Here is a 22,649-nt window from a genome sequence, read left to right as displayed (position 1 = left end):
CCAGAGGCCATGGCAGGACTAGGAAGGTAATTCAGGTCCTACAAACTTGCATCTGGGCTTCTTAAATTTAGTTTTTCTTTACAGTCTTGCACAACGAGTGACACACTGTTTATCACAGCCCACGTGGCTGCGTGTCTGTGTTGGAAGAAAACAGCTTGTAAAGCGCATTCAGATCATTCAGGCAAGATTTCCTCAGAAGTGCTTTTCCTTCCAATGACACAAAAGTGCTGAGGACTGTGGGCTGAGCAATCTGAGTTCCCCAGGGTTCACCTTCCCACCCAGCAGCATCATACGCTCCAATGCTGAGTAGTTCTGAACTAATAGGAGAAAGATATGCATTTCCTCATCTTGATGTTAATCCTCTTTACAGAGACTGTGAAGTAAAAGTAGTTCAGGGACAAAAGAGGAAAAAGCAATCCATGGAATATTTTGGTTTATCTGAAGTAATAGGCAATAATCTTGGGACAGCTTTTTGTTGGGGATCTGGAGTTTACCTAGAAGCTAAAGAAATAGGATATGAATGTAGAAAAGAAGGAAGCTTGAGGGACAAACAGAGAGAGGAAGGAATTGACATGGAAAGTATGAAAGTATGCAAGATCCCAGGGCATGGCAGTATCTGCCCATGCAATATGCATGGCTGGTGGAAGAAACCCCTCCCAGATCTTCCCATCCTCTGCAGACAACATTTTGGAAGCTTCCTGGAATTTTCCACTTACTCTGGCCTATGAACCAGCAAATCCATGTGAAATTCATGACTGCCATCTCCAGACTCTACACTGCTCACCAAAGCCCGTGAACAGCATCCAGGCAAGTGAACTTTTATTAGAGGAGTGTTCACCTGACCAGAAAAATGTTCATGGACGGGGAAAAGAATAGATTTGGCTTTTCTTTCTTTTTTTAATTTTTTTTTTAAATTTATTTTTGTTTTTATTGCCTATTTGGGATTGTTCAATCAGGTTGTCACTTAGGGATATGGGACAGTAGATAACTGGAGTTAGGTTGATGAAGAACAGAGGCTATGTTGGGATCAGTCACAGGGAAGTGAAGAATTGTATTTCAGTGTGGGTTTCTGCATCCCTGCTACCTCCTGGGCTGGGACTATTAGAGGAATGGGGTAATTAATGGCTGTTTGAGATGAACCCAAAGCAGGACTAGAAGTCTGAGTCTCTGAGCTCCCCATGAGACCCATAGGGTTAAATTCCCAATGGACAGGATCTCCACAGATCCACTAGAGGCCAATTTCAGCACTCGTCCAAGCGGGAATGGCCTTGATGGTGCACCACGGGCTACCACCTACCTGTGCACACCTGAGCCTGGTCCATACAGGCAGTGAAGTGCACCACCTACATCTTAAGCTGCTACGGACCACTTTCTGGGAGATAATTTGCATTTGTAGGAGACATGGGACATGTTACCGTGTCTCAGCTCTGTATGTGTCGTGTATCTTGCAAAGTACCAGCTGAGTGCACAGGGTTTGGCACAGTCCTGTAGTGCTGTCTCAGCAGGAATTGCATGCCCACACAAGCTCACGCTGTATTTGCAAGTCACGAAACACTCACCCACAGGTTCATGCTATAAACATATTGCTCTGGCAGGTGGTGCGACAGCCTTCCCACTGTATATCAGGCACGCTGAACAGAAAAAAACCCCATGCACACGTAAATAAAAATGTCTTAGACTGACAGGGACACCACATGGGGTTGATGACAAACTGCTGTGTAGCTTTGACATTCAAAAATAAAACTTTTCAGCTTTTGCCTTATAGAAGTGGAATGATCCATTATAAAGTGACTTTAAATTCAAAGTTGAAACATCAACAGCAGGGCTGAATAACTGCAGGATTAAGTGAAATTTTTTTGTGTCAAATAAAATTTCTCAGATTGACCCAAAATGGAAAGGTCAGAATTAAGTAATTGTCAAAAAGCATTTTTATCTTGGCTGCTGAATCCTTTCTGCCCTCCTCCTTCCCCTTCTTCGTTAGTTTTGAACTCAGCCACTGAACCAAAACTCCCATTATTCATCCAGCTCCACGCCAGCCATTTGCAGAGGGCTTGCAACAGAAGTGTGAAGAGGGCAGCTCACCCCATTCTTCTTAGCAATGCATTAACGTAAATCTGGGGTGATAATGCATGTGTCAGCATAGCAAACTCTTTCTTCAGCCTCTCAAAGGCAATGTGGAGATGGAGGGATTATGTTTCCAAGGTCTGTGCTGTATATCTGGAGTGACAACACTCTTTCTTTGTTTCAATATCATGCGAGGCATTTTTGGAAAATCATCCCACACAGTATTGTGGGCAAAAGCATAGACAGTACAAAGAGCAAAAGAATAGCATTAAGTCAAAGGCAATTGAAAACCAGATTCAGCAGTGGCTAGGAAACCAGTAACAACATAACTGAGATAAGAGCATGTAACTGCAGAGATAGTACAGATATGAGCATGAGCTGTAACATCCTGTACAAGGGGATTTGGCTGGGCAGGAACAACCACAGGAGAGGGTTTGTGTGGTTTGAGTCAAAAGACGTGATGGATAATGTCTGAAAAACTTGCCTATGAAGAGAAATGGCCTTACTCAAGGGACAACACTCAACAAAACTGGCTGACCTAAAATTGTTAGCCCTGTGAGGCTGGCTGGTTCTCATGTTTGTGTTTGCATGAGGGGAACCAGAGGCAGGATGGTCTTATGCTGAGTGAAGCTGGCTTTTATAATCACATTGTGCTTCAGGTGCAAAAGTAAGCAATGACTTGAGTCTCTAGGACTCTCTTCTGTTCCTGATATCCTCAGTACCTTGAGGCACCAATTGTCCTGACATCTGACTCCCCCCCAGGAAGAAAAAAATCCCTAGAAGTCTAGCAAGATCCTTCAAGGCACCTGAGCTCGCAGAGGTGAAGTCCTGGAACAGTGACAAAACCAAGGAGGGTCCCTGAGAGCCTCATTTTGGGTGGCATCTCTTTCTGATGGCTAAAAGCAAGGAGCTTAATTGTAAAATAGAGGTACCTTCTCTGTCCCCCTTGTCTCCCATCTAAAGCTTTCCCTAAATAATTCCTCCGCTGAGCTTGCTTTTCTCTCTTTCTCTGTGTCAGACTGCTCCTCTTGCATCTTCACTGTGACACAGAGGAAGGAGATGATTATACAGTAATAATAGTCATTCTGCCAATCAAACTTAATAAGCATTACGATAAGAGCATTTTAAGCACTCTATATATGAGAGCCCTCTAATAATTTGAACTGGATATTGATGCCCTGGTGCACTGAAAACCTCTCATGTAGTGTCCTCTCAACAGACAATGTCTATTCTTAACAGATCCCTGTCAAAGTGAATGAGAAAGAAAGACTGAAAACTGAAGGGGAGCATAAGGATGAGGTACAATTGATTTTAGTTGCAAAAAATTTCTGATTAGATACCAGAAAAATAAAAAAAAAAATACAGTGACAGTGGTCAGAAAATGAAGCAGGGGCCCAGAGGATGTGGAATCTCCATTCCTGGAGATACTCAAAACTCGAGAGAATGTGGCCCTGAACACACTTTGAGGTTGGATCTGCTGCTAAAGTTGGCCCTGCTTAGAGCAGGGTGTCAGACCAGACAACCTCCAGAGGTCCTTTCCAACTTAAATTATTCTACAGGAATATAATAGGCTTCTTCCAGACTTGCCACCATGCACCCTGCTATCGTGTCCTCTTGGTTGTCTCGGTCTGGGTCTTCTTGGAGAGGACTGTTGTTTCCAATTTGAGATGGAGTAGTGGGGAGTGCTGCACACCCAAATATCTCTGTGTTGGCAAGTAATGCCAAATCCAGCAGTGTGGATATACGTGGAATGCAAAGTCTAAGAAGATATATGGAGGGATGTGTATATACAAGTTTTCCTATGCATATACATATGCACACATGCACAAATATATTTATACATATGCATGTAGAGAGAGGAAGATATATGGAGGGAACATGTACAGAGTGACCCTGGTGTTTGTCAGATGGATTAGTGTTACTGGACTACCACAGAAGCCTTGGCCAAGAATTTGGTCATTCTGAAATTTTTAGAAGTCCTTATGTTATACCTAGGGGCTTCTTTTTATTCCAGAATGCCTCTCCAGGCATTCCCAGTCATGCTGCTCCATGCAAGTCCCACTGCAGGTCTTTTGAACATGGGACTGATCACGATACTTTGAGGGGAGAGGAAAGGGAAGAGAAAAAGAAAGCTCTAAGCTGAAGCTATCTCACCTAAGCCTCACATCCCCTATAAAACAACCAATTTATTTTCCCAGTGAATGAGACCCTCTAATCTCATTACCCATGTATAAATCACTCTTTTCCTCATTTTGGCTGGTTATCTTTACCTGTGGCTTGTGAGTCCAAGGGAACTGCCTACTTGGCATAATAACCAGCCATGAGTGTCACACTGAAATTTCCAGAAGCATACCTTTCTCTCTGAAAAGGTACTCATTGTGTAAAGCACCAGGGCTAAAAATATGCATGGTGGGGATGTGGTGGCCTCTGGCTGCCCAGGACAAACTGATGGGGCAGCTTGCTTAAAGTCACCCAGCCTTGTACTCTGGAGGAGAATGTGATGTCTCTCCATCCTACTTAAAATTTCCAAAAGTGTCAAGGGACGATTTAGTCACAAAGTATGGACCCCCTGAACACCTACATTGCTGCCTAATCCCGCCCCTAACCAGGGTTTATCACTGGCCCAGCCAATGAATTTTGGGGAAATGCTCAAGATAAAGTAGACCTTTATGTCACTGTGGCCCAGCAGGTATTTGTCAGCGTGGAATGAATTTTGGGCCGATTTCTATTTTTAGACATGGAATGCAAGGAAGATCTCAGATGCATGTGAAGATTTATGAAATTGCCTTTACCCCAAACCCATAACAAGGTGAGGGAAGATGTTGGGGGGTGGTGGTGAATGAAAAAGGCAGGACAGAGCTAACTCCAAGAGAAGGCAAAACCTCCTACCATCACTGTAATTAGCTGAGGGACTGAGGGAAAGATCTATTTTCAGCATGCCTTTTGCAGCATTCCAGATGTTTAACTTTTTATTTCTTTGTAGAAACTTAAGACCCCATTCCCCAAAAAACCCAGATACTTTTGTCTAAGGAAATGATTCAGAAGGCAACAAAGACGTGTTTTCTTCACTGTGGAGATTAGGACTCAGTGGCTTCACACTGGCAGATAGGAGCTGACCAGAAAAATGTGCACAATAATAAACAAGAATAATTGTGTTGGACTGGATGGATCCCTCTGGATTAGACTTGTGTCTTCTTTTCCTTCAGCTTTTTCTTGCCAGACACTCCCCCAAATAACTCTTGTTCCCCTTCAAATGGCATTGCTGGTTCTTGTGAGTTTATTGCAGGTTTCCCAAGAGCTGGCATTTTCCTCTCAGGACTCCACTCCTAAAGTCCTGTGGTTACCAGAGAAGCCAGCTTTCTTTCAAAACCAAAATTAAATTTCCAGTCCTCATGGCTGTGGAGAAAAACTAAACATGGCTCAAGTCTAACCTGAAGTCAAATATAATATGATCTTTTTCTTCCCAAAAGCAAAATAGGAGATCATGTTTTATAGACTTGACTCTGGACTGTGGATCCAAAGCAGTTATCAACAGCACAGGCGAGCTGGCTAATTTTTAAGCTATGCTTGATGAGTTTGTGAGTGAATTTACACAGCAGGGTCCCCTACAGCAACCCCGAAGATCCTCTGTATTCCGTGGTCCGGTGTCCCCTTTCCCAGATTTCCTTTCTGCACTTTCTGGGCATGATTCATGGCAGTCACTACTGTTTCTCTGTAAGTAACCAGAAGCAGCAGCACCCTCCATTTGGGAAAGCAAGGTTTTACAATGGAGATACAGATCAGGGAAGTACAGACAGCATCAGTATCCGGATATGGCACAATGTAATATTAGAAGAAGAAGAAAATAATAATTTAATAATGAAATACTAGCTGCTGTTTTATTAGTACAAAAAGTAATGTGCTGTTTTTTTCTCCAAACACTCCCCCATGTAGAGCAGGCAGCTGTACAACCACCTTTGCCTGCTTCGTTCAGGAGAGGGAGGATAGGGTCTGGGATTTTGTTAGGGAAGGGAACAAAGTGGAGCATGTGGTGAAGACCATCGGCATGGAGGAGCACATGGGAGACCTGCACCTGCCTTTCCTAGTACTAAAGCTGCAGAAGCTCAAGCATGATTATAAAGCTGCAGGTTGAAAACAAAAAGTGGTGGAATTTCAGACTGTGCCTAGTCCAGCTGCACCTCTAGGAAGTAGATCTAGAAAAATGAGGAGGGACAAACACAAAGGAAAACCCTTCTGAGGGCTATGAAACTCCATGATACCCCTGAGCTCCAGCTAGCAGGTGTACCTCCTGGGAGTGCCTTTGCTTGATTAGCCTCCAGGTATATCTGCCCAACTGCAACCTTCCTCTGTGGGCAGCAGAAGAGTTTTGGGGCAGGGAGGCACCTCTTCCACATTGCAAAATGGGAGAAAGATGCCCAGGGTACCTTCAGGAGGGGATCATGACCATAGCAAAAGCAGGAGGGAAGTGTTTCTGCAAGACTTCACTTTACCCGCTTTTACGATGATTACACTCACCAGCAAGGACCTTGCTTCATGCCAAAGACCTTTTCCACTTTAAATCTTCTCCCTCTTTTCCTACACCATATCCTGGCTGGTAGCCTAAGTATCTCCCTACCAAATGAGGTTGTGATAGGTCTGTGTAAATCAACATCATCCCTTGGATCTCAGTGACATTTTGCTGATTTACTTGCGTGCAGGGTCTGGCCATGCCGTTGTGTGTGATTTAAACAAGATGTTCCTCAGGCTTAGACATAAGTGAATAAATGATGCTTGACATTTTGGAGAAGCTCGTGTTCGCTAAAAACATTTCTTGTTCCAGCGGACTTACCCTGGTCGTTTATTCACTTAGTTCCTCTGCATAATTTCTCCTGCTCCCTTCATCTCACCTCGGTACTATAATGCTTCCAGGACGCTTATGTTTAGAGATTTTACTTCATATGTGAGCTAAATCTTTCTTGGTCCCATCTCAGGTTCCTTCAGCACTTTCTCTGCAGATATTGTCTTCTAACTGAACTCTCAGAGTATCTGCAATTATATACTCTTAGGCAGGAGCCAAGCCATGAGGGGGAGTTGGGTTTGCATCTGGTCAGTGATATCTCTCCCATTCAGACGTAGCTCCCTCCTTCCTATTTGGAAGACCAGTATCTCATGTGTTTTCAGTATCAGGGTTTCTTTCCTGTTCTGTGACCCCTACTAGATCTAGCCTACAAGGTCATGGTATGGGAGAGAGGCTGGAGGATTGGCTTGGGCTTGTCTTGTCTGGAGCTGTCATGGGTAAAAAGTGATTTCTGCAGCTGGGTAGGAATAATTTCCCAGCTACAGGCTAACTCCTGGGGTCTCCCACAGTGAGGGATCTCATGTGACAGATGAGCCTTTCAGGTCATGACCCCCAAAAGTGGCAGTTCAGCCCACTGGAGATTTCGTTGTTTGAGAGACACCATGGTTCCTCCAAAAAAGTTAATGAGGTCTCATCTGTTTAACTTCTGGAGAGCTAAGATGTCCTCCAGGATTGCTTACTCCTTCAGGAGAGAGGAAGGACTGCAGCAATATTGGGGGAGACATGGATAGAAACCTTGCAAAATCAAGCTTGAAATTTAGGGTTGGAAGAGACAGTCCATTTAATTACTTCTCAAACTAGTAGGAACTGTGCATCAAGTAGGAATGAGCAGCCTTTAAGAATAGGAGTTACAGGTTTCTGCTTTATAAAGGTGATTTTGCTACTTTGCTATCTCCCAAGCAGCCCATAAAGCACATTCAACAAGTACTACATGAGCTATTTTGATGTTGGAATTGATAGAGATACTCCAGATAGACTCACGGAGTAGCCTAGTTGGCTCACAACCTACTGCATAGGTGGCCGCAATTTACCACTTGATGAAGCCCTCCTACCTCACCACACACACGCACAAAGCAGCTTGAAACGTGGTTTGCAATACACCTGCTGCTGCAGATAAATCATTCACCATTGTTGCATCCAGTGTTCCTCCTACAGAAAATTTATACAGCACTGCATATAAAACCCAGCTGTTAGCACTTTGGCAGATATCAATCCTTCTCTTCTCCAAAGGGGTATTTCTTCCAAACAGACATAGTTTGGATTTAATTTATTTTTCTTGCTCAAAGTTTGGCTGCTTAGATGTCCTCTATTTTCCATGGGCAGATGAAGGTACTCCAGTGGAGCTAATATTACTTGTTAATCTTTGTGGCATTCAGTGGAGCACAGAGAAATGGAAAATTCTTTGCAAAATTTTCGTTCTTCGAGAGAGAACTGAAGAGATTAGGAACTGCCAATTGCTCAGCCAGCAGCAAACTGAGACTTCTGTTTCTCATGGGGGAAAAATATGCATGTTTTTCTGTCAGTCTAGACCTGGCTTGTTTATTTGTCTTTGATTCAGTATCACTACCTCCCTTTCCAGGTTCACCTAGGTTGCATTTAAGGGCTTTTAGCTCTCATCTGCCCCTGGCTGAGTCGAATTGTTGGCTCAAAGTGCAGAAAAGAGTTGGAGAGAAACTGTCTTAAGAGTGAGACTTCTGGCAGCATGGGTGGGAGTAGAATGGCTAAGTATCTAGGGATATGCTTAGGTGCTCACTGGGAGAGGGTTACATTTGTGATTCGGCCCAACTCCAGGCAGAATGCACCCAGCCCACCTTGGTTCTGCCAGCTCTTTGCACCACAAGACCACTGCAGGAGAACATCATATTGTGCTGGTCACCTTCCTTTCTGCTTCACAGGCAAAATGATTCTGCCTAATTAGACATCCTGTGTATGATCAGCATAGGAGCTGCCAATGTCCCATGCTGCTCTTGCTTCACCTGTGCCCGTAAGCAGCCCAGCATAGTGAACCTGCTACCCAATCTACCCCAGAATGGGATGGTGCATAAAGTCACGTTTTCTCCAACTGGTTATGCCTGGGAAGAAAGCAGCTGGGTGCTGTGGAACCAGCAATGCAGGATGTGTGCAGTTGGCATCAGCTGGTTTAATTCACCATTTGTTTGTAGAGCACAGAAGGGCCCCAATCTCACATAGGAAGGTCTTTTCCAACCGAAATGATTCTATGATTCTATTTCTATGACTGTGCGAAGCAAGAGTCTCCACTGAGTTGGGCCTTGTGCATAACTAAAATTGAGTGCTTAGTTGTGGACTCTGAAACCGTTTAGTTTTGGATTGGCTAAAAGAGAAGGGAAAGGTTACAGGGGGAATGAGTTCCAAAGAGTGCTTGAAAGTACTGAGCAGTCTAGCCAGTGGGGATGACATTCTGTAAAGGTCCCCACCAGTTAGGTTTTACTGTGATTATATATCATACTCACGAGGAGTAGCGTTTGCACTTGCCCAGTTACAGCCTTCTCTCTCTGCGAGGGCAGTGGTCCAGGGAACCACCCTGCATTGTTTGTGCTGTGCTGGATGAAGGCATGGCATAGCTGTGAATGGAATGAGGTGCCCCTCATGACACTGATACCGTGAGTGTATCAGGTGGCATGAGAGCATCCTTCAAAATAGCCACTGCAACCACATTAGAACAAGAGAGCTAGAAGGCACCGTGCTTTGGGACTAGGGAAAGAGAAAAAGGTGATTTTTTTCCAATTTGCCTTTTGCCGCTGCTTTATTTTGTTCTGCAGTTTTCTACTGCATTCTCCAGCTGATGTTTAGGGCCACGGCCAAAGAGATGCCATGCACCCTTTTACTCCAATGAAAGTCAATGCAAATGATGCAGGAAACAGTCCTAATGTGATATGAGGGGAAAGCTCAGACTTACCGAACTGCATCACCCAAGCAACTGTTATCCACATGGTTGGCCATTTACCAGCTTCTATTGGGTCTGAAGTCATCCGTGCCGTGCTTGGAAAGAATTGAGGCCAGGACACCTGGAGGTGGATAGGCTGCAGTATGCTCTGTCCTGTTCCTCTCTGTTCAGGTGAAAGAAAGCCTGGCTGAAAGCAAAGATTTGGACTACACCTGGCCTATCTCTATTAAGATCCAGAGTTCAGGTTAGAACCTGTGAGCAAAGCTTGCTTGTGTGTAAACAACGGGAATAGGATGGGAGTCACACCTACTCAGGCATCACAGCAAAGTGGCATTGTAGACACCCCCACGGGATAAGCGTGAGGAGCTCTGTATGCGTGAACACCTTCTGCAATGTTGTTTTTCTCGCTCCTGGATGTTATCTGATGTTGATATTGAAGTCACTAAATGGGATAAAGACACTCAATCTATACAGTAGCCCATCTCATTCTCAGCCAAGACCTGCAGAGCTCCAGCTGGAGCAAGCGTTTGCGCAACTGCCTTTGTTCAGCAGTGTTCTCACTCCTTCCTTGCTGCTGGGACCTGAGCATTTTTTGAAATCAGGCCAATCATTCAAAGTTGGTCCAATTAAAAGAGCAGAAAATTTTTACTCCCTGTTTTCACCTGTAGTCATTGACTGGCTTTCCTGAAAATATTGCTGGAATGCGACTGCTGTTAGAGTGGTGGTACACAGCCACAGAGTGTATGCGATGTGTTGGGACAAAGAGTGCTGTTGCCCAATTCTTCCTCCTGTCCAAAGCACACTTTTGCATCAAAAGAAATGCCATGACTAAACTCAGGGAGGAAAAGCCTTAAATTTCAGCTTCAGTAAATCAGCTGGCTTATTTAGAAGCTAAAGCATGCATAAGGAGAAGGTTGTCAGCAGTTGAATTAGCATGTCTCCAGAAGCTGCTGCCCAGCAGGAAGCACGGATGGGAGCTGACCACGTTTGTTCCTATTGCTCCTGAAAACCATAAAGTTAAGTGGGTATTTAAGCCACCCAGTGTGAAGTGTTCCCAAAGGTTTTCCAGAGACATAGCTCACTCCCATCTTTCTGTATCCTTAATGAACTGGAGGAGCTCATGGAGCTCCTTCCTCATGAACCCAGAGGAATACCTAACCTATGTGATGCCCCTGAGGCTCTGAGTCCTATAGGCAGGAAAAGACGCAGCAGAAATGTTTCACGAGAATCAATAAAGGTTTCTTTTTATTTTAATTCCCTTTTACATACACCTGTGGTTTGTCATTTTCCGCTTGTTACTTTGGTCCGTACAGAAAGCAGAAGTGGAGGAATGTAAACCAAATGCCTGCCTGACGACACACACAAGGCAATGTCCCCATAACGCATAGAAAGAAATCACAGTTTTGTCCTTTAGTTTTTCAGTTTTGTCCCTCTTTTGAAGTGAAACAAGGTCTTATAAACCACTTCAGTGAAAGCACTCCTGTTGGAGGGGGGAGAACACACCCCAGCTCCTTTCCCTCCTGCTCAGACTAGAAAAAAGGAGCCAATATCTTGAAAACAGACTCCTCGGGCTGAGCCTGGCAGACCGCTGGGAATGGCTGAATCCTTTTTCTAATGCCCAGACCCCATCACTTCTGGTGACCACCATGGCTGGGTCACCCTGAAGTTGCTGAGACGAAGCAATGAGTTTTAGCAGCAGGTCTGTCTCTTCATGCATACCCCAGCTCATGCAGATGGCAAGAGATCGACATAGTGTTTCTGAACACGGGGATGGGGCAAGGGGACGGGTTTGGGTGATGGTGCTTGGCTATGCCTGTCCTTCCTTTTCCGCCACCAACTGACTTTCCTCTACCACCAGCTCTACCTCATACGACATGTCCTTTAAAAGATTTCACACCTAATGACAAATGGCTTCTTGTTCATCCCTCCCTGCAGCTCTCGAGGAAGAATGATTAATTTAGACAGAGAAAAATAAAAAGGTAAAAGCTTGGCCTGGCAAGAAGCACCCAACTCTCTATTTAGAGGGGCTCATGCCTGTCGTAATGCTCTGGTTTAAATAGATGATGCTTCTCTGGTGAAGTCATTGTTTTGTCTTCTGTTTTAGGTGCTTGAGGTCTGCTGTTTGGAGAACACCCTTCATTTAAGCTTGTTTTAGGCAGTCTTTCAAGTGGATATTGTATCTCTATTTCAGAGGATGTAGGCCCAGGCATTTTGGAAACCCAGTGCACACTAATCCCATTTATCTCAAACATTTTAATCCCATGCCTTTTTCTAGCCAAATATCTACCACATCCTAAATCCCCACATGTAGAAGCTGATACCAATACAAAAGCCTAATGTTGTCACTCGTGAAGCATTTCAGGAGACAAGCCTGCCACTCAGACCATCTTCTACCTCTTGATGTCTGCTTTCTGGTCTTGTAGTGCTATTGATCTAAAGAAAAAAGACACCCTGAAATATGGGTAGCAAGTAAGGTTTTGGGAACAGGGGAGGTAATTTACTGGCATCAGAATTTATGGGTGAAACCCACTCCACGGAAATCAACAGACGTCTTGGTGTTGATTTTCATGGGGTCAGGATTTCATCCCAAATTGATACCAGCACATCTGTGTTGTTGCACACCACATGGCTAGCCCAGAATCATTAACCCTCAGTCTGAGGAAGATAATCAAATGCCATCAAATTCCTTAGTTAATATGCCAGGAAAACAATTGCTACGGTCACAGGGAGAAGTTACTCTGTGGGAACCAGGAGAAATGGGTCTGAATCCCAGGTTCTCATGTTGAGGTTGTTCTAACGTACCCCTTTTTTCAGGTGAAAAAAGAAGGGAAAAGTACAAGTGAAGATGAAGAAGAAGAGAAAGTTGTACTGACTTTCTTACATGCCCCCTATTTGCTCTCTCAAGACATCCCCGGTTTAGGAGGGAATGTAATTGTGCAATAGAGTCTACCTCCGTCAGATCTGTGCTGGATAGAGAGGTCTGCCTGAAAAGAAGCCAGATTTATAAGACTTCCTAATTACTCATGATCATCTGGGTCAGCTCTTCCATAACTTTTTCTTTTGTTCCTGGCCCCTTCCAGACATTGAGCTGATTTCCAGCCCTGCCCTGCCTCACTGGAGTCTTGCAAATCTGTTCTGAATTAGGACAAAGCTTGTTGCACTCTCTTCTTGCAAATGCTGCCTTTGGCTCCCTTACAAAGCAGCATTGCTGCCCGTCAGTACTGAATGCCATCAAGAGACGCGGTCAGAGAGGAGATGGCCCCAGATGGGTCCAGTAATTACTACATGCTACAGATACGAAGGCAGTTCAAGGGACAGTTCTGCAAGTGTGCCCCAAAGCAGCACTAACGTACCAACCTAGGGAAGGATACAGAAACCACATGAGCAGATCAGAATGTTAAACTTCAATTAAACAAGAATATTTAATAGCGGTGTACCAGCTCTAACCCCAAGCCCTCTGAAGACAGTGGAAAGACATTGTGTGAGCTTTGCAGGACATACTGAATGGCTTGAGATCTTCTATGAGCAAAACACGAGTGAGTTCAGTAGGAGGATGAAATGCTGTGCCAAGGTTTGCAAACCTTTCCCTGGTCTGTGGGAAAGGTTTCAGAAGAACCTTGTTTAATATTTCTTTTAATGCTCCCCTGTGACATTCTTTTCCCCACTTGTCTCCCAAGTCCTGGCAAAATGTTGATATTATCTTGAACTTTGTATACTGCGGGGCTAGCTTAAACCTGGAAGACAGCAAGAAAACTTGGAGGATCTGAGTTCACATGCAATTAGGGTAGAAAAGAAAAGAAAGAAGGAGCTAAGAAAAAATCCCTATCAATTGAAAGAGCTGAGTGTGGCTAAGTGACTACAGTGTATGACAGTGGGGAGAACACACTAATCTGGGCAGGAACAGATAAAATGGGATTGTTTTATGCGACAGCTGATGCCTTGGGTGTCCTTTTATTTAATCCCAAACAGCAAGCCTGGTCTCTAATTCTCAGCAGAGTATTTCTGTAGCTAGAGTTGGAAGCTTTATTTTAATTCCATTATGCAAATTGTACATGAGTCCTGAACCGTGGTCTAGAGTCAGACCTGTTTTGCCTTGGCATTAAACCGAGTTAACTCGATTAACTTCAGTGGCGTAGCTCTCGCCTTCTGCCAACAAATATAAAATCAACATCAGGTCTGTTTCTAACTGTCCTGCCCTAGAGACCGGCTTTGAATGACTCTGTCCGCTCATTATAGCTATTCTGTCCACCACAGAGAACTCTGTCCACTTGGGAGAAGCCAGAAAACCAGACACTCCACAGACCCCATCAGAGCACTCAACAGAACCCGAAGAAATAAACAAAAGATAACTTATAATTACTATTTTATTGTTTATAATCCTTCTTAAGTGTGGCATAAAGACAGCGAGTCTTTTTTTTTGCTCTCTGTACCCTTTTCTTATTAATTCACCAAGAACAAAAGACTATTTTGATCGATCGACCTTCCACCTCTGCCAGGGTACCTGTGCTCTGAGCCCAGTGCGATGGGTATGATGAGACTAGGGCACTGTGCAGCTGATCTGAGCAAATCATGTTCCCATCCCGATGCTCTAGATCGGTTTTGAAACTGAGAGTTGAGATTGGCTTCTAGCAATAAAACCCCCTGTATTTGCATCCAGTTAAAATGGAAAATGAAATGCTTAACCAAGTTCTTTAAATAAGTTTTTGGGGGTTGTTTTGTAGGGTCAGTTTGGAAAAAAGAAGTTAAGTGTAGAGAAGGACTCCAACCAATCTGAATTTGGGATCAATATAGAGGGTAGGAGTGTACACCCTGCTGGTGTCCTTTTTGTGGCCTTCTCTACCTGCTAGGGACAAGCAGCCTCAAAGGTCTGAAACGGTTGATGGTTCACCATCAGCCTAACGCTACAGGAGAAGTAGCTACATGGGAATGTGCTAGCACTGCCAAAAGATCACGTCTCAGTCCTGTCTTGAACTGGTGGACTCTCAGTAGAAGATACCTGCTCTAAAATCTTCAAAACCTCCCACAGGACAAAGAGCAGTCAGTGAAGATGTCTGTTAACACTGAGTAAAGAAGCACCCTCATCAAGATACACTCTGCCTATTACAAGTTTTGATATATAGACAACAAATTAATTTGGGGTTGACCACTAAATGAAGCACATTAGCAATATTTCTGTTTCAGCACAAGATCGCTTGATGTCTCTGAGCTTTAAATGACCAGTAGCTGGTCATAGGCAAGGGTGGGTTCTGAGTCGTATGTCCATGTATCGCTCTCCATCCCAACTCGTTTACAATGGCTTGTGGAATATTTCCTACAGAGAGGTCAAGGAGGACATGGAAACACCAAGGAGACTAGATTTCTGGCTCAAACTTTCTGGACAACTGAGCATTATTGGGGGGAAAAGAAAAAAAAAAAGAAAAGAAAAGCCAACCTGCATTTTTTGTCTTTTTCCTGAATGAAAACAGATTCAATCTGCATTTCCCAGGCTTTCTTTTTTTTTTTTTTTTTTTTTTTTAATCAAAGTGGTGGAGTAATGTTTTAATGTTTTTCAGTTAATTATGTGTCTTTACAACAACTCACGTCTGCTTTCTTTTGCTCTCCCACCTTTAATTAAGAGCTAAGCTTGAGTCTTGATTTTATGAGAAATAGTTTGGGTGGAACAGGATAAACCCAATAATTTGTATACAGATAGCAGGATTTGCTGCCTCTAAACAAAACATTCCTTTGGGCCAACAGTATTTGCTGTCTGGCAGATGCAACCTTTCACTTCCATGGGCAAAAACAGGAGAACTACCTTCCAATGAATGTCCACAGAGAGGGACATGCTCTTTATTTTACTTATACAATTCATGAACTATTATGTTTTCCAGGCAAATCCAGACAGCCATGGCCAATCATGATGGAAATTTATTTATAGGGTCTTTCACAAACTCATTTCCTTTACAGTTTAATATTTTTCTCATTTCAAGACACCCTAGAGGAATGGGATATAAAATCTACTCTGTCTGGAGAATCACACTGGATGCTTGAAAAGCTCTGCAGCTGGCCGGGGATATCATATATGTCCTCTGTTTACTCTGCAGAACATGGCAGCCCATCAGCAATAGCAGTAAAAATAGCAATAACAAAAAATCAATCAGCAAACCTGTTCCAGCATAAATCTTGTTGAAAAAAGCTGATTTTCCTAGACCTGTCTGAGGGTGCAACGTGATGTCTTACCTAGCAGGTGCTGTCAGCAGCGAGGTGGCATGGTGAAGACATACGTTAACCTGCTCATGGCCTTAAAACAAAGCTTCCTCACCTGCTGAGCAGTTTACGACTTGCAGCCATCAGTGAATGCCAATTTGTGACCTAGGATATACAGCTGAGGAGCTGTTACCCCCCAAGTTTGGAACATGCTGCCCCAGGTATTTTTTTCTTTTTGCTTCCTGTTACAGCTAAAATGTCATAAAATTCAGGTAAGGCCAGAAAGAGAGGATGTGAACCACATTACTTCTGCTTAACTTTCCATGACGAGGGAAAGATTTGTTTTCAGCAAACTCATGGGCACCAACAGGTGGAAAAAAGCATATACACTAATAAGAAGCAATGTTGCACATTAAAAGACTTCACAGGTTCATACAACCTCTCCCTTAAAGGTCAACTCTTAAAGTGCTTTCTCTCATTTCATGCAGTCCTATCTCAGGTGAATGAGTCTTTGACCATAGTGAGAGATTCAGATGAGTTAAGAGATATACTGATCACTCTCCTCATCATCAGTAATTCTGCTTGAAGCTTTATAGGTGGAAGGTATGCAGAAAAATCGGCTAGTGAAAGAGCAAGAGAACCCAACCTATAAATGATTTGTCTTAACTTTTTGAAACATCAGAACCTGAAATTTAAAAAACTTTTAAGCCAGCCACTGAGTTTGTCAAAACAATAAACAGAAATGAAAAACTGGAGATCTTCCCTCTTAATGTATTTTAATAGTTTAAAAAATGGAAAATTCTTACCAGCACTGTGGATGTTCTATGACCTTCAGCCAATTGCCCATAAACAGATAAACAAAGCCTATCCCTGGCTGAAGAGCTCAATTTTGGGAGATCTTTGTGAACTGATTTGGCTCTAATATGTGTCAGACAAGAAGAAGCAGAGTTGAGGAATGGTGAGGAATAGGACAAGACATGATCTCATCTGAACCAAGACCAAGCAGTATATAGGAGGTGTAAAAACTTTTGTCTGCACATATCCAGACAAAGCAGAAATGACAAGGCTGCTGCCAAAAGTCATCCTTAAGAAACACAATGCTGAGGAACATTTAACAGCTCTGTGTCCATCCAGAAAAGAGGTAGATCATGTAGGAAGGATTGATGAGGAAAAGTATACTGGGCTGCTGTGGGTGGGAATAGAAGAGCTGCTGGGCTGGTACAATGAACCTGGCAGGGGGTGAGATTCCCTGCCCAAGCCTAACATCTCTGTGGCACTGGAGAAGAGGACACCCATCCAAAAGGTGGGCAAGGAGATTCCTCCCTATGTGAGCCAGTCAGCTGGGATATTGCAGTGAGCAGCTTGGCCTGTGCCAGCCCAGCAGGCTTAGAGAAGCAAGAAGGTCTAAAGGACTCCTGAGCGCTGTCAGCTGCTTTACAGGATGGGAAGAAAAGGGGCACAAAGCTGACACCATGGAGGAGGGAAAACTGGAAAAATACAGGCAACCAGCTCCTTTGGACCCTGGCCTCCTCCTTGAAGTGAACTTGAGAAAGTCTCTTTGCCTATGTATTTGCTGCACACCGACTCCAAAGCAATCTGTTCTCTCTGCTCCACCATCCCATGTTGGACCTGAACCAGGATGGGCACAAACCCTGTCCTGCTTGCAAGGTTTGCAGTGGTCACTAGATAAATCACAGACAAATGCATCCTCACCTCACCACGTTTCTGTTTCTGTTTAAGGCCTTCGGGACTATGTTTGCACTAGTAACTCAGACAGGAGAAGAACTGTCACCCCAGGTGGACTCAGACCTTTGAACAGGGAAAAACCGTCCTTGAGAAACGCCCGCATCTTCTGGTGATGGAAGAAGCAAAGGGGACCCCACTCTGAATCTAGAGGCTTTGGCTAAGCACCAGCAGGACTGCTCTGCTTGCCCTTCCAGGGCAAATCGCAACTGCCAATTGTGGTTTCTTCTCTGTTTTTAGACATCACTGGTCTGATCCCTTCCTCACTAAAATCAGTGAAGGATGTCCTTGGACCTCTAGCTAATAGATCGTGGCCTATACACTCAATCAAGAGATTGTGATCAGCCCAGGAAAGGTAGGAACAGGCTTTGACAAACGTACAGTCTGCTATGCCTTAATGGCAGTTATTCCCCTGTTTCGGTATCAGCATTTTCCCAATATTTGCATGAATATTGTTCATGCACATGAACACCCAGAAATAAAAAAAATATTATGTATGATTTGTAATCGAAAGGATTAAGAAAAGATTTCTTCCCCTGTACATCCCTTGTGCATGTAATTTTTGTCTAGGTTTAACAACAGTTTTTAGACATTTATTCTAAATAATCCAATGATGAAGGCATTTCAGTGAGCGCTGCATTTTATGAGGGGTGTTGTATTTGTTTATAAATAATTTTATGGCCTTTGCTAATTCCTTGAACTTTGCTAAGTGATTGTCAAACATGTTATTTATTAATCTTGAGTTCTCAGTAACAAACACAAGCAAATAGTGAGTCACTGGTGGGGGGTTTTTTGGTCTTTTTTTTGCTTTGTTCCAGCAGTGTAACGATACTGAGCAATTTCTTTGAGTGAGAAAATCAGGAGGGTCATTGCATCTACTTGGCAGGATTTAAGCACAACGTACTTCTGGAAGGGTAGAAAGCCAGAGCCAGCATATTCAGTGTTCTTCTCTCTCATCGGCGGTTCAGCCACATGGGATGCTAAATAACACAGCTGTATACACTCTGACAGCCCACTGTTAATAATTTCTGCCCCCTTTGATTGCCTCCAGAAGCCATACCAGCATCTGTGAGGAAAAGGCAAGCAGTCAGTGTAGCTGGGCTGGCCCAGATTTCTGCAGAGCTGGTTAGCTCTCCATGCCAAATTTTCGCTAGAGTTGACTTCTCTTGCAAGATTACTTAACTTCTCTGTAATACTGTTGCTAGTATTGTTATATGAATAATAACAACAATAATAAGGGAGCATGAAAAAAGATTATTCTTTGAAAACCTTACATTTTAATAGCTGCCATTTGGTGGTAAATGGTTATGATGAGCTTTGACTTATTTCAATGATGCAAAACAAGAAAAGAACATCACAAATAAATACTGGCTTTTAAAGACCTGCTCATGTATGTCTGCAGCTGGTGGAGAGGTGCTTCAGTGCCTGACAGAGGACTGCCTCTCAGCCACCACATCCCCTACCAGGTCTGAATCCAAAACTCAGAGATGTCGAAGGGAAGAGTTTTTTTCCTTGAATTCACTGGGCTTTGGATCAGGCCCTAAGCTGAGAAGTTGTTTAAAGAAGATGTGGTACAGAGAGTCAAGATCCCAACTGCTCTGTCTGACCTCCTTCAGAGTTTTGGGGGAGTTAGTCCTTAATTTGCGCTCAGAGGACCAGCTGATTGCATCGACTTGATGCATCTTAGAAGTACTGGTTGATGTGAGGCAGCAGCTGTATCTAAAGGATCAGGATAGAGAGTGGATTATCCCATTGGCCCCACCTGCATCCTAAAGGACTTCTGCAAACTTGCCTAATACCCCTTTCCTATTCCATTTGAGTAACAGCCAGGTGAGGTCAAAATACTTCAGGTACTAGAAACTTGCCAAGAAGGAAAAAAAGAAATAAGAAAAAAAAGCACCATGAGGCCCTGACTCTTAGACTGCAGCAAGGGAATAGCGATGTTATGACCGGGGCTGAAGAGAGTGGCCAGGCTGGCTCAGCCAGAGTCCTCCCTTTGGGGAAGCACGTGCTGCAATAGGAAGTTTAGTTACTGTTCCTAATTTCCCACTTCTGGGCAATTCTGTATTATGCTTGGGAACTGGCAGAGACCCTTCGCTAGATGATCAGGTGGTGTGAAACACCCAGCACGATGCACTGTTGGCCAACAAGGGCTGTACCACCTCTTCCTCGCTGCTGAAGATGACATGCATCAGAAAACAACTTTTTCACACACCCTGCAAAAAGCACTAGGAAGGGAAACTCTGCACGGTAACAAAATCTTCCTGGTCTCTCTCCTGTAGGAAGGAGGCATTTCCTTGTGCTCTTCCCTTTGGAGGCAATGGCAATAGCATTTCCTCATCTGAGCATCTCTAGGCAAACTCAGTGTCTTTGGTTGAACTTAGACTTGTTACACCAGCTGAGTCTGACCTGGTGTACATATGTGTGTGCGTGACCAAAACACAAAGAATAGGAAAGTTCAGAAGATGTTCAGAAGGTGACCATCCACGAGCAATCCCTGTGCTTTTACCCAGCAAATTTTGCCTTTGGATCTCATGAAGGTAGGTTTGCCTGGCTGTATCCAGCAGCTGGTGCTTCTGAGTGATACAGGCAGACTGTTGATGGAGTCTTTCTCCTCATGAGGGTTTGGACGAGTGAGAAACAGGAAATTCAGAGGGCAGAATGAGAAGCAATTCAGAGGTTTAAAAAATGACTGAAGCTTGTTTCCATGAGCACCCACAAAAAGGGAGGGCTGAGTTAGCTACCCTCTGAACTGATTTTAGCCACACACACACAGGCACACATACCCAAGATCTGCAAATTCCCTGCCCTGCCTCAACCCGCTTGGTGGGCCCCTCTCCACTGCTGCATCTGGAAGAACAAAAATGTCGCACATTCTGATAACCACATTTTCCATCCTAAAATTGCACTGGTTTCTGGCTTGCTACTGGGACTCAGGTCAGGGAAAGGAGAACAGAGTTTTCTGCCTGCAATGAGCAGCCATGAGCTGTTAACCCTGCCCACCCCAGAGGAGCATTTTGCCAAGGAGTGAGATTGCCCAAGGGAAAAACACGCGACCGGTTGTACCGAGCTGTCCGCGTTGAGCACTTGTCTGCAAGACCGGGCAGCACGAAGACCCCCGAGAGGTCTTGATCAGTGTTGTGTGTGTTACCAGGCAGACTTTACAGGGAAAGAGCAAACCAAACTGAAGACACTGATGCCCAGGGTGGCTTGTACCCTCACAAGAAGATGGCACTGTACACTCCCTGCAAGACTCTTGCTTTACTGGGTGAGACTCCTGTCCTCCTTGGCTGCCCACGCTCTCCCAGAGGTCCAAGGACCACGTGCTGCTTTGCAAACCTCCCTCGCGAACTCTCAGTATCTCCGTTGTTTAGCAGGTAGCAAGGCCCGCGGGTCTGGATAGCCCTGCCTCCGTTAACACCAGAGAGACTTAGATCACTGAGTATATGTATGTGATCGACAGCTGGCCACATTGGTGGCTCACTTTTTTTTCCCATATAACTTAACCTCTCGTTCCACAGAACAGAGAAACTGTATGGAAACCCTTGGCATCCGATGCGTGGCCTGATATTCTTTTGCCCACTAAATGCTCTCCAGGAACCTTTTTCACCCTTTTGCTTCTTTTTTCTCCTCCTCTCTTTACATCACTGTCTCTCTTTCTTCTTCAACAAGTACTGTGGGTCTGTCTCCATCGTAAAGCCCAGAGCCATTCAGATACTCCTCATCTTTGTTGTACTGCTCTGGTCCAGAAGAAGGCATGGAGTTTTCAGAAATGGAGCCATTTTTTACATAACCTGGCAAATTCCGGTGTCCATTGAGGGTCCCTGGTATAAGTCTCGTATTGAGATGGAGGGCAAGTGCTCCTCTTGTGGCTACATTTGTGATGCTGGTGTGGGAAACCATTGGTCCATAACTGTAGGTTGTGCTCCCACTTCGTGCTTTCCTTTTAAAGTCAAGTGCTAATGTCCACCTGCTCCATGACTTCTTTATTTCTGCTTGGACCTGAGAGACAAGGGGGGGAAAAAAAAGCATGAGTGGGAGGAGAGAGGGGCAGAGAGTATCAGAAGGAGGTAGCATCCACAAACAGAATGGGTGAGAAACTCTCTGGGGAGTGAAATTGGAAGGAACAGTAAATTCACGTTACATCTGCCCTTTCCAAATGAAATATTTGACATTGGGAAGCTTGAATGCCTGAAAACATAAAACTGAAAATGTGGGTTAACTCTCTCCCAGGATTAAGGGATGGTGAGCAGCACATCCAGGAGACAATCCTCTCAAGGTACCATTGGCATCAATTATAAGTGGGGTGAACCACCATCAGAGATGCCTGAGTCACTAGCCGCTTCCTCTAGAAAGGAGTTAGCTGACTACTTTAGACTGAATAGCCCACTTTTAGATGGCTAAAGTTAGGATGAAATCAATTCCCCTTATGGTATGGATTTTATCTTGGTTTTGTGCTGTAGAACATAAGCAGCATATTTGTAGTTGCATTTCCCCTTAAAATACATAAACTTAGGCCAAACCGGCCTTATGCTGGGCCATGAAAGTAGCTCTGTTCTTTCCTGATGTGCATCCACTGACCATCTAGTTTCTTAGTTTGCAGCCATACAGGGAATTAATGGAAAAAAAGACATCAAAACACATCAGTCTGGAAATAGAAAAGAAGGTTCAAAAAGCCTGGACAGTGAAAAGAGCTTGCTGGTTAGGCAGCTACTCTATCAGTCCACTTTTCTTCCTGCCACAGATCTGAAATTAAGCAGCACTAAACAGTATTCATGCTGGGAAAAGAAAAAACACACTTTTTTTCTCCATTAGCTACTTCCAGTAGCTCATTTATTGGTGACATATTCACCTGGATGTCTTACATGACCAAAACCGAGGGTATGAACTTTCTCTGTGGACTGACAGATCTTT

The 22,649-nt window shown here is 44.1% G+C and overlaps 1 protein-coding gene across 1 annotated transcript in view; it reads right to left on the bottom strand.

Moving 5' to 3' along the window:
- Positions 1-11,023: 11,023 nt before the first annotated feature.
- PTH1R (parathyroid hormone 1 receptor) overlaps positions 11,024-22,649 on the bottom strand; it is a 126,882-nt gene continuing 115,256 nt past the window's right edge. Inside the window, exon 13 of the mRNA XM_052808891.1 lies at positions 11,024-21,737. Within this exon, the coding sequence (XP_052664851.1) occupies positions 21,375-21,737 (363 nt within the window). The 3' untranslated portion in view covers positions 11,024-21,374. The remainder of the gene's footprint in view (positions 21,738-22,649) is intronic.

This window comes from Harpia harpyja, chromosome 1, assembly GCF_026419915.1.
Source record: "Harpia harpyja isolate bHarHar1 chromosome 1, bHarHar1 primary haplotype, whole genome shotgun sequence".
NCBI classification, from domain to species: domain Eukaryota; kingdom Metazoa; phylum Chordata; class Aves; order Accipitriformes; family Accipitridae; genus Harpia; species Harpia harpyja.
This window is presented reverse-complemented; position numbering and strand designations above follow the sequence as displayed.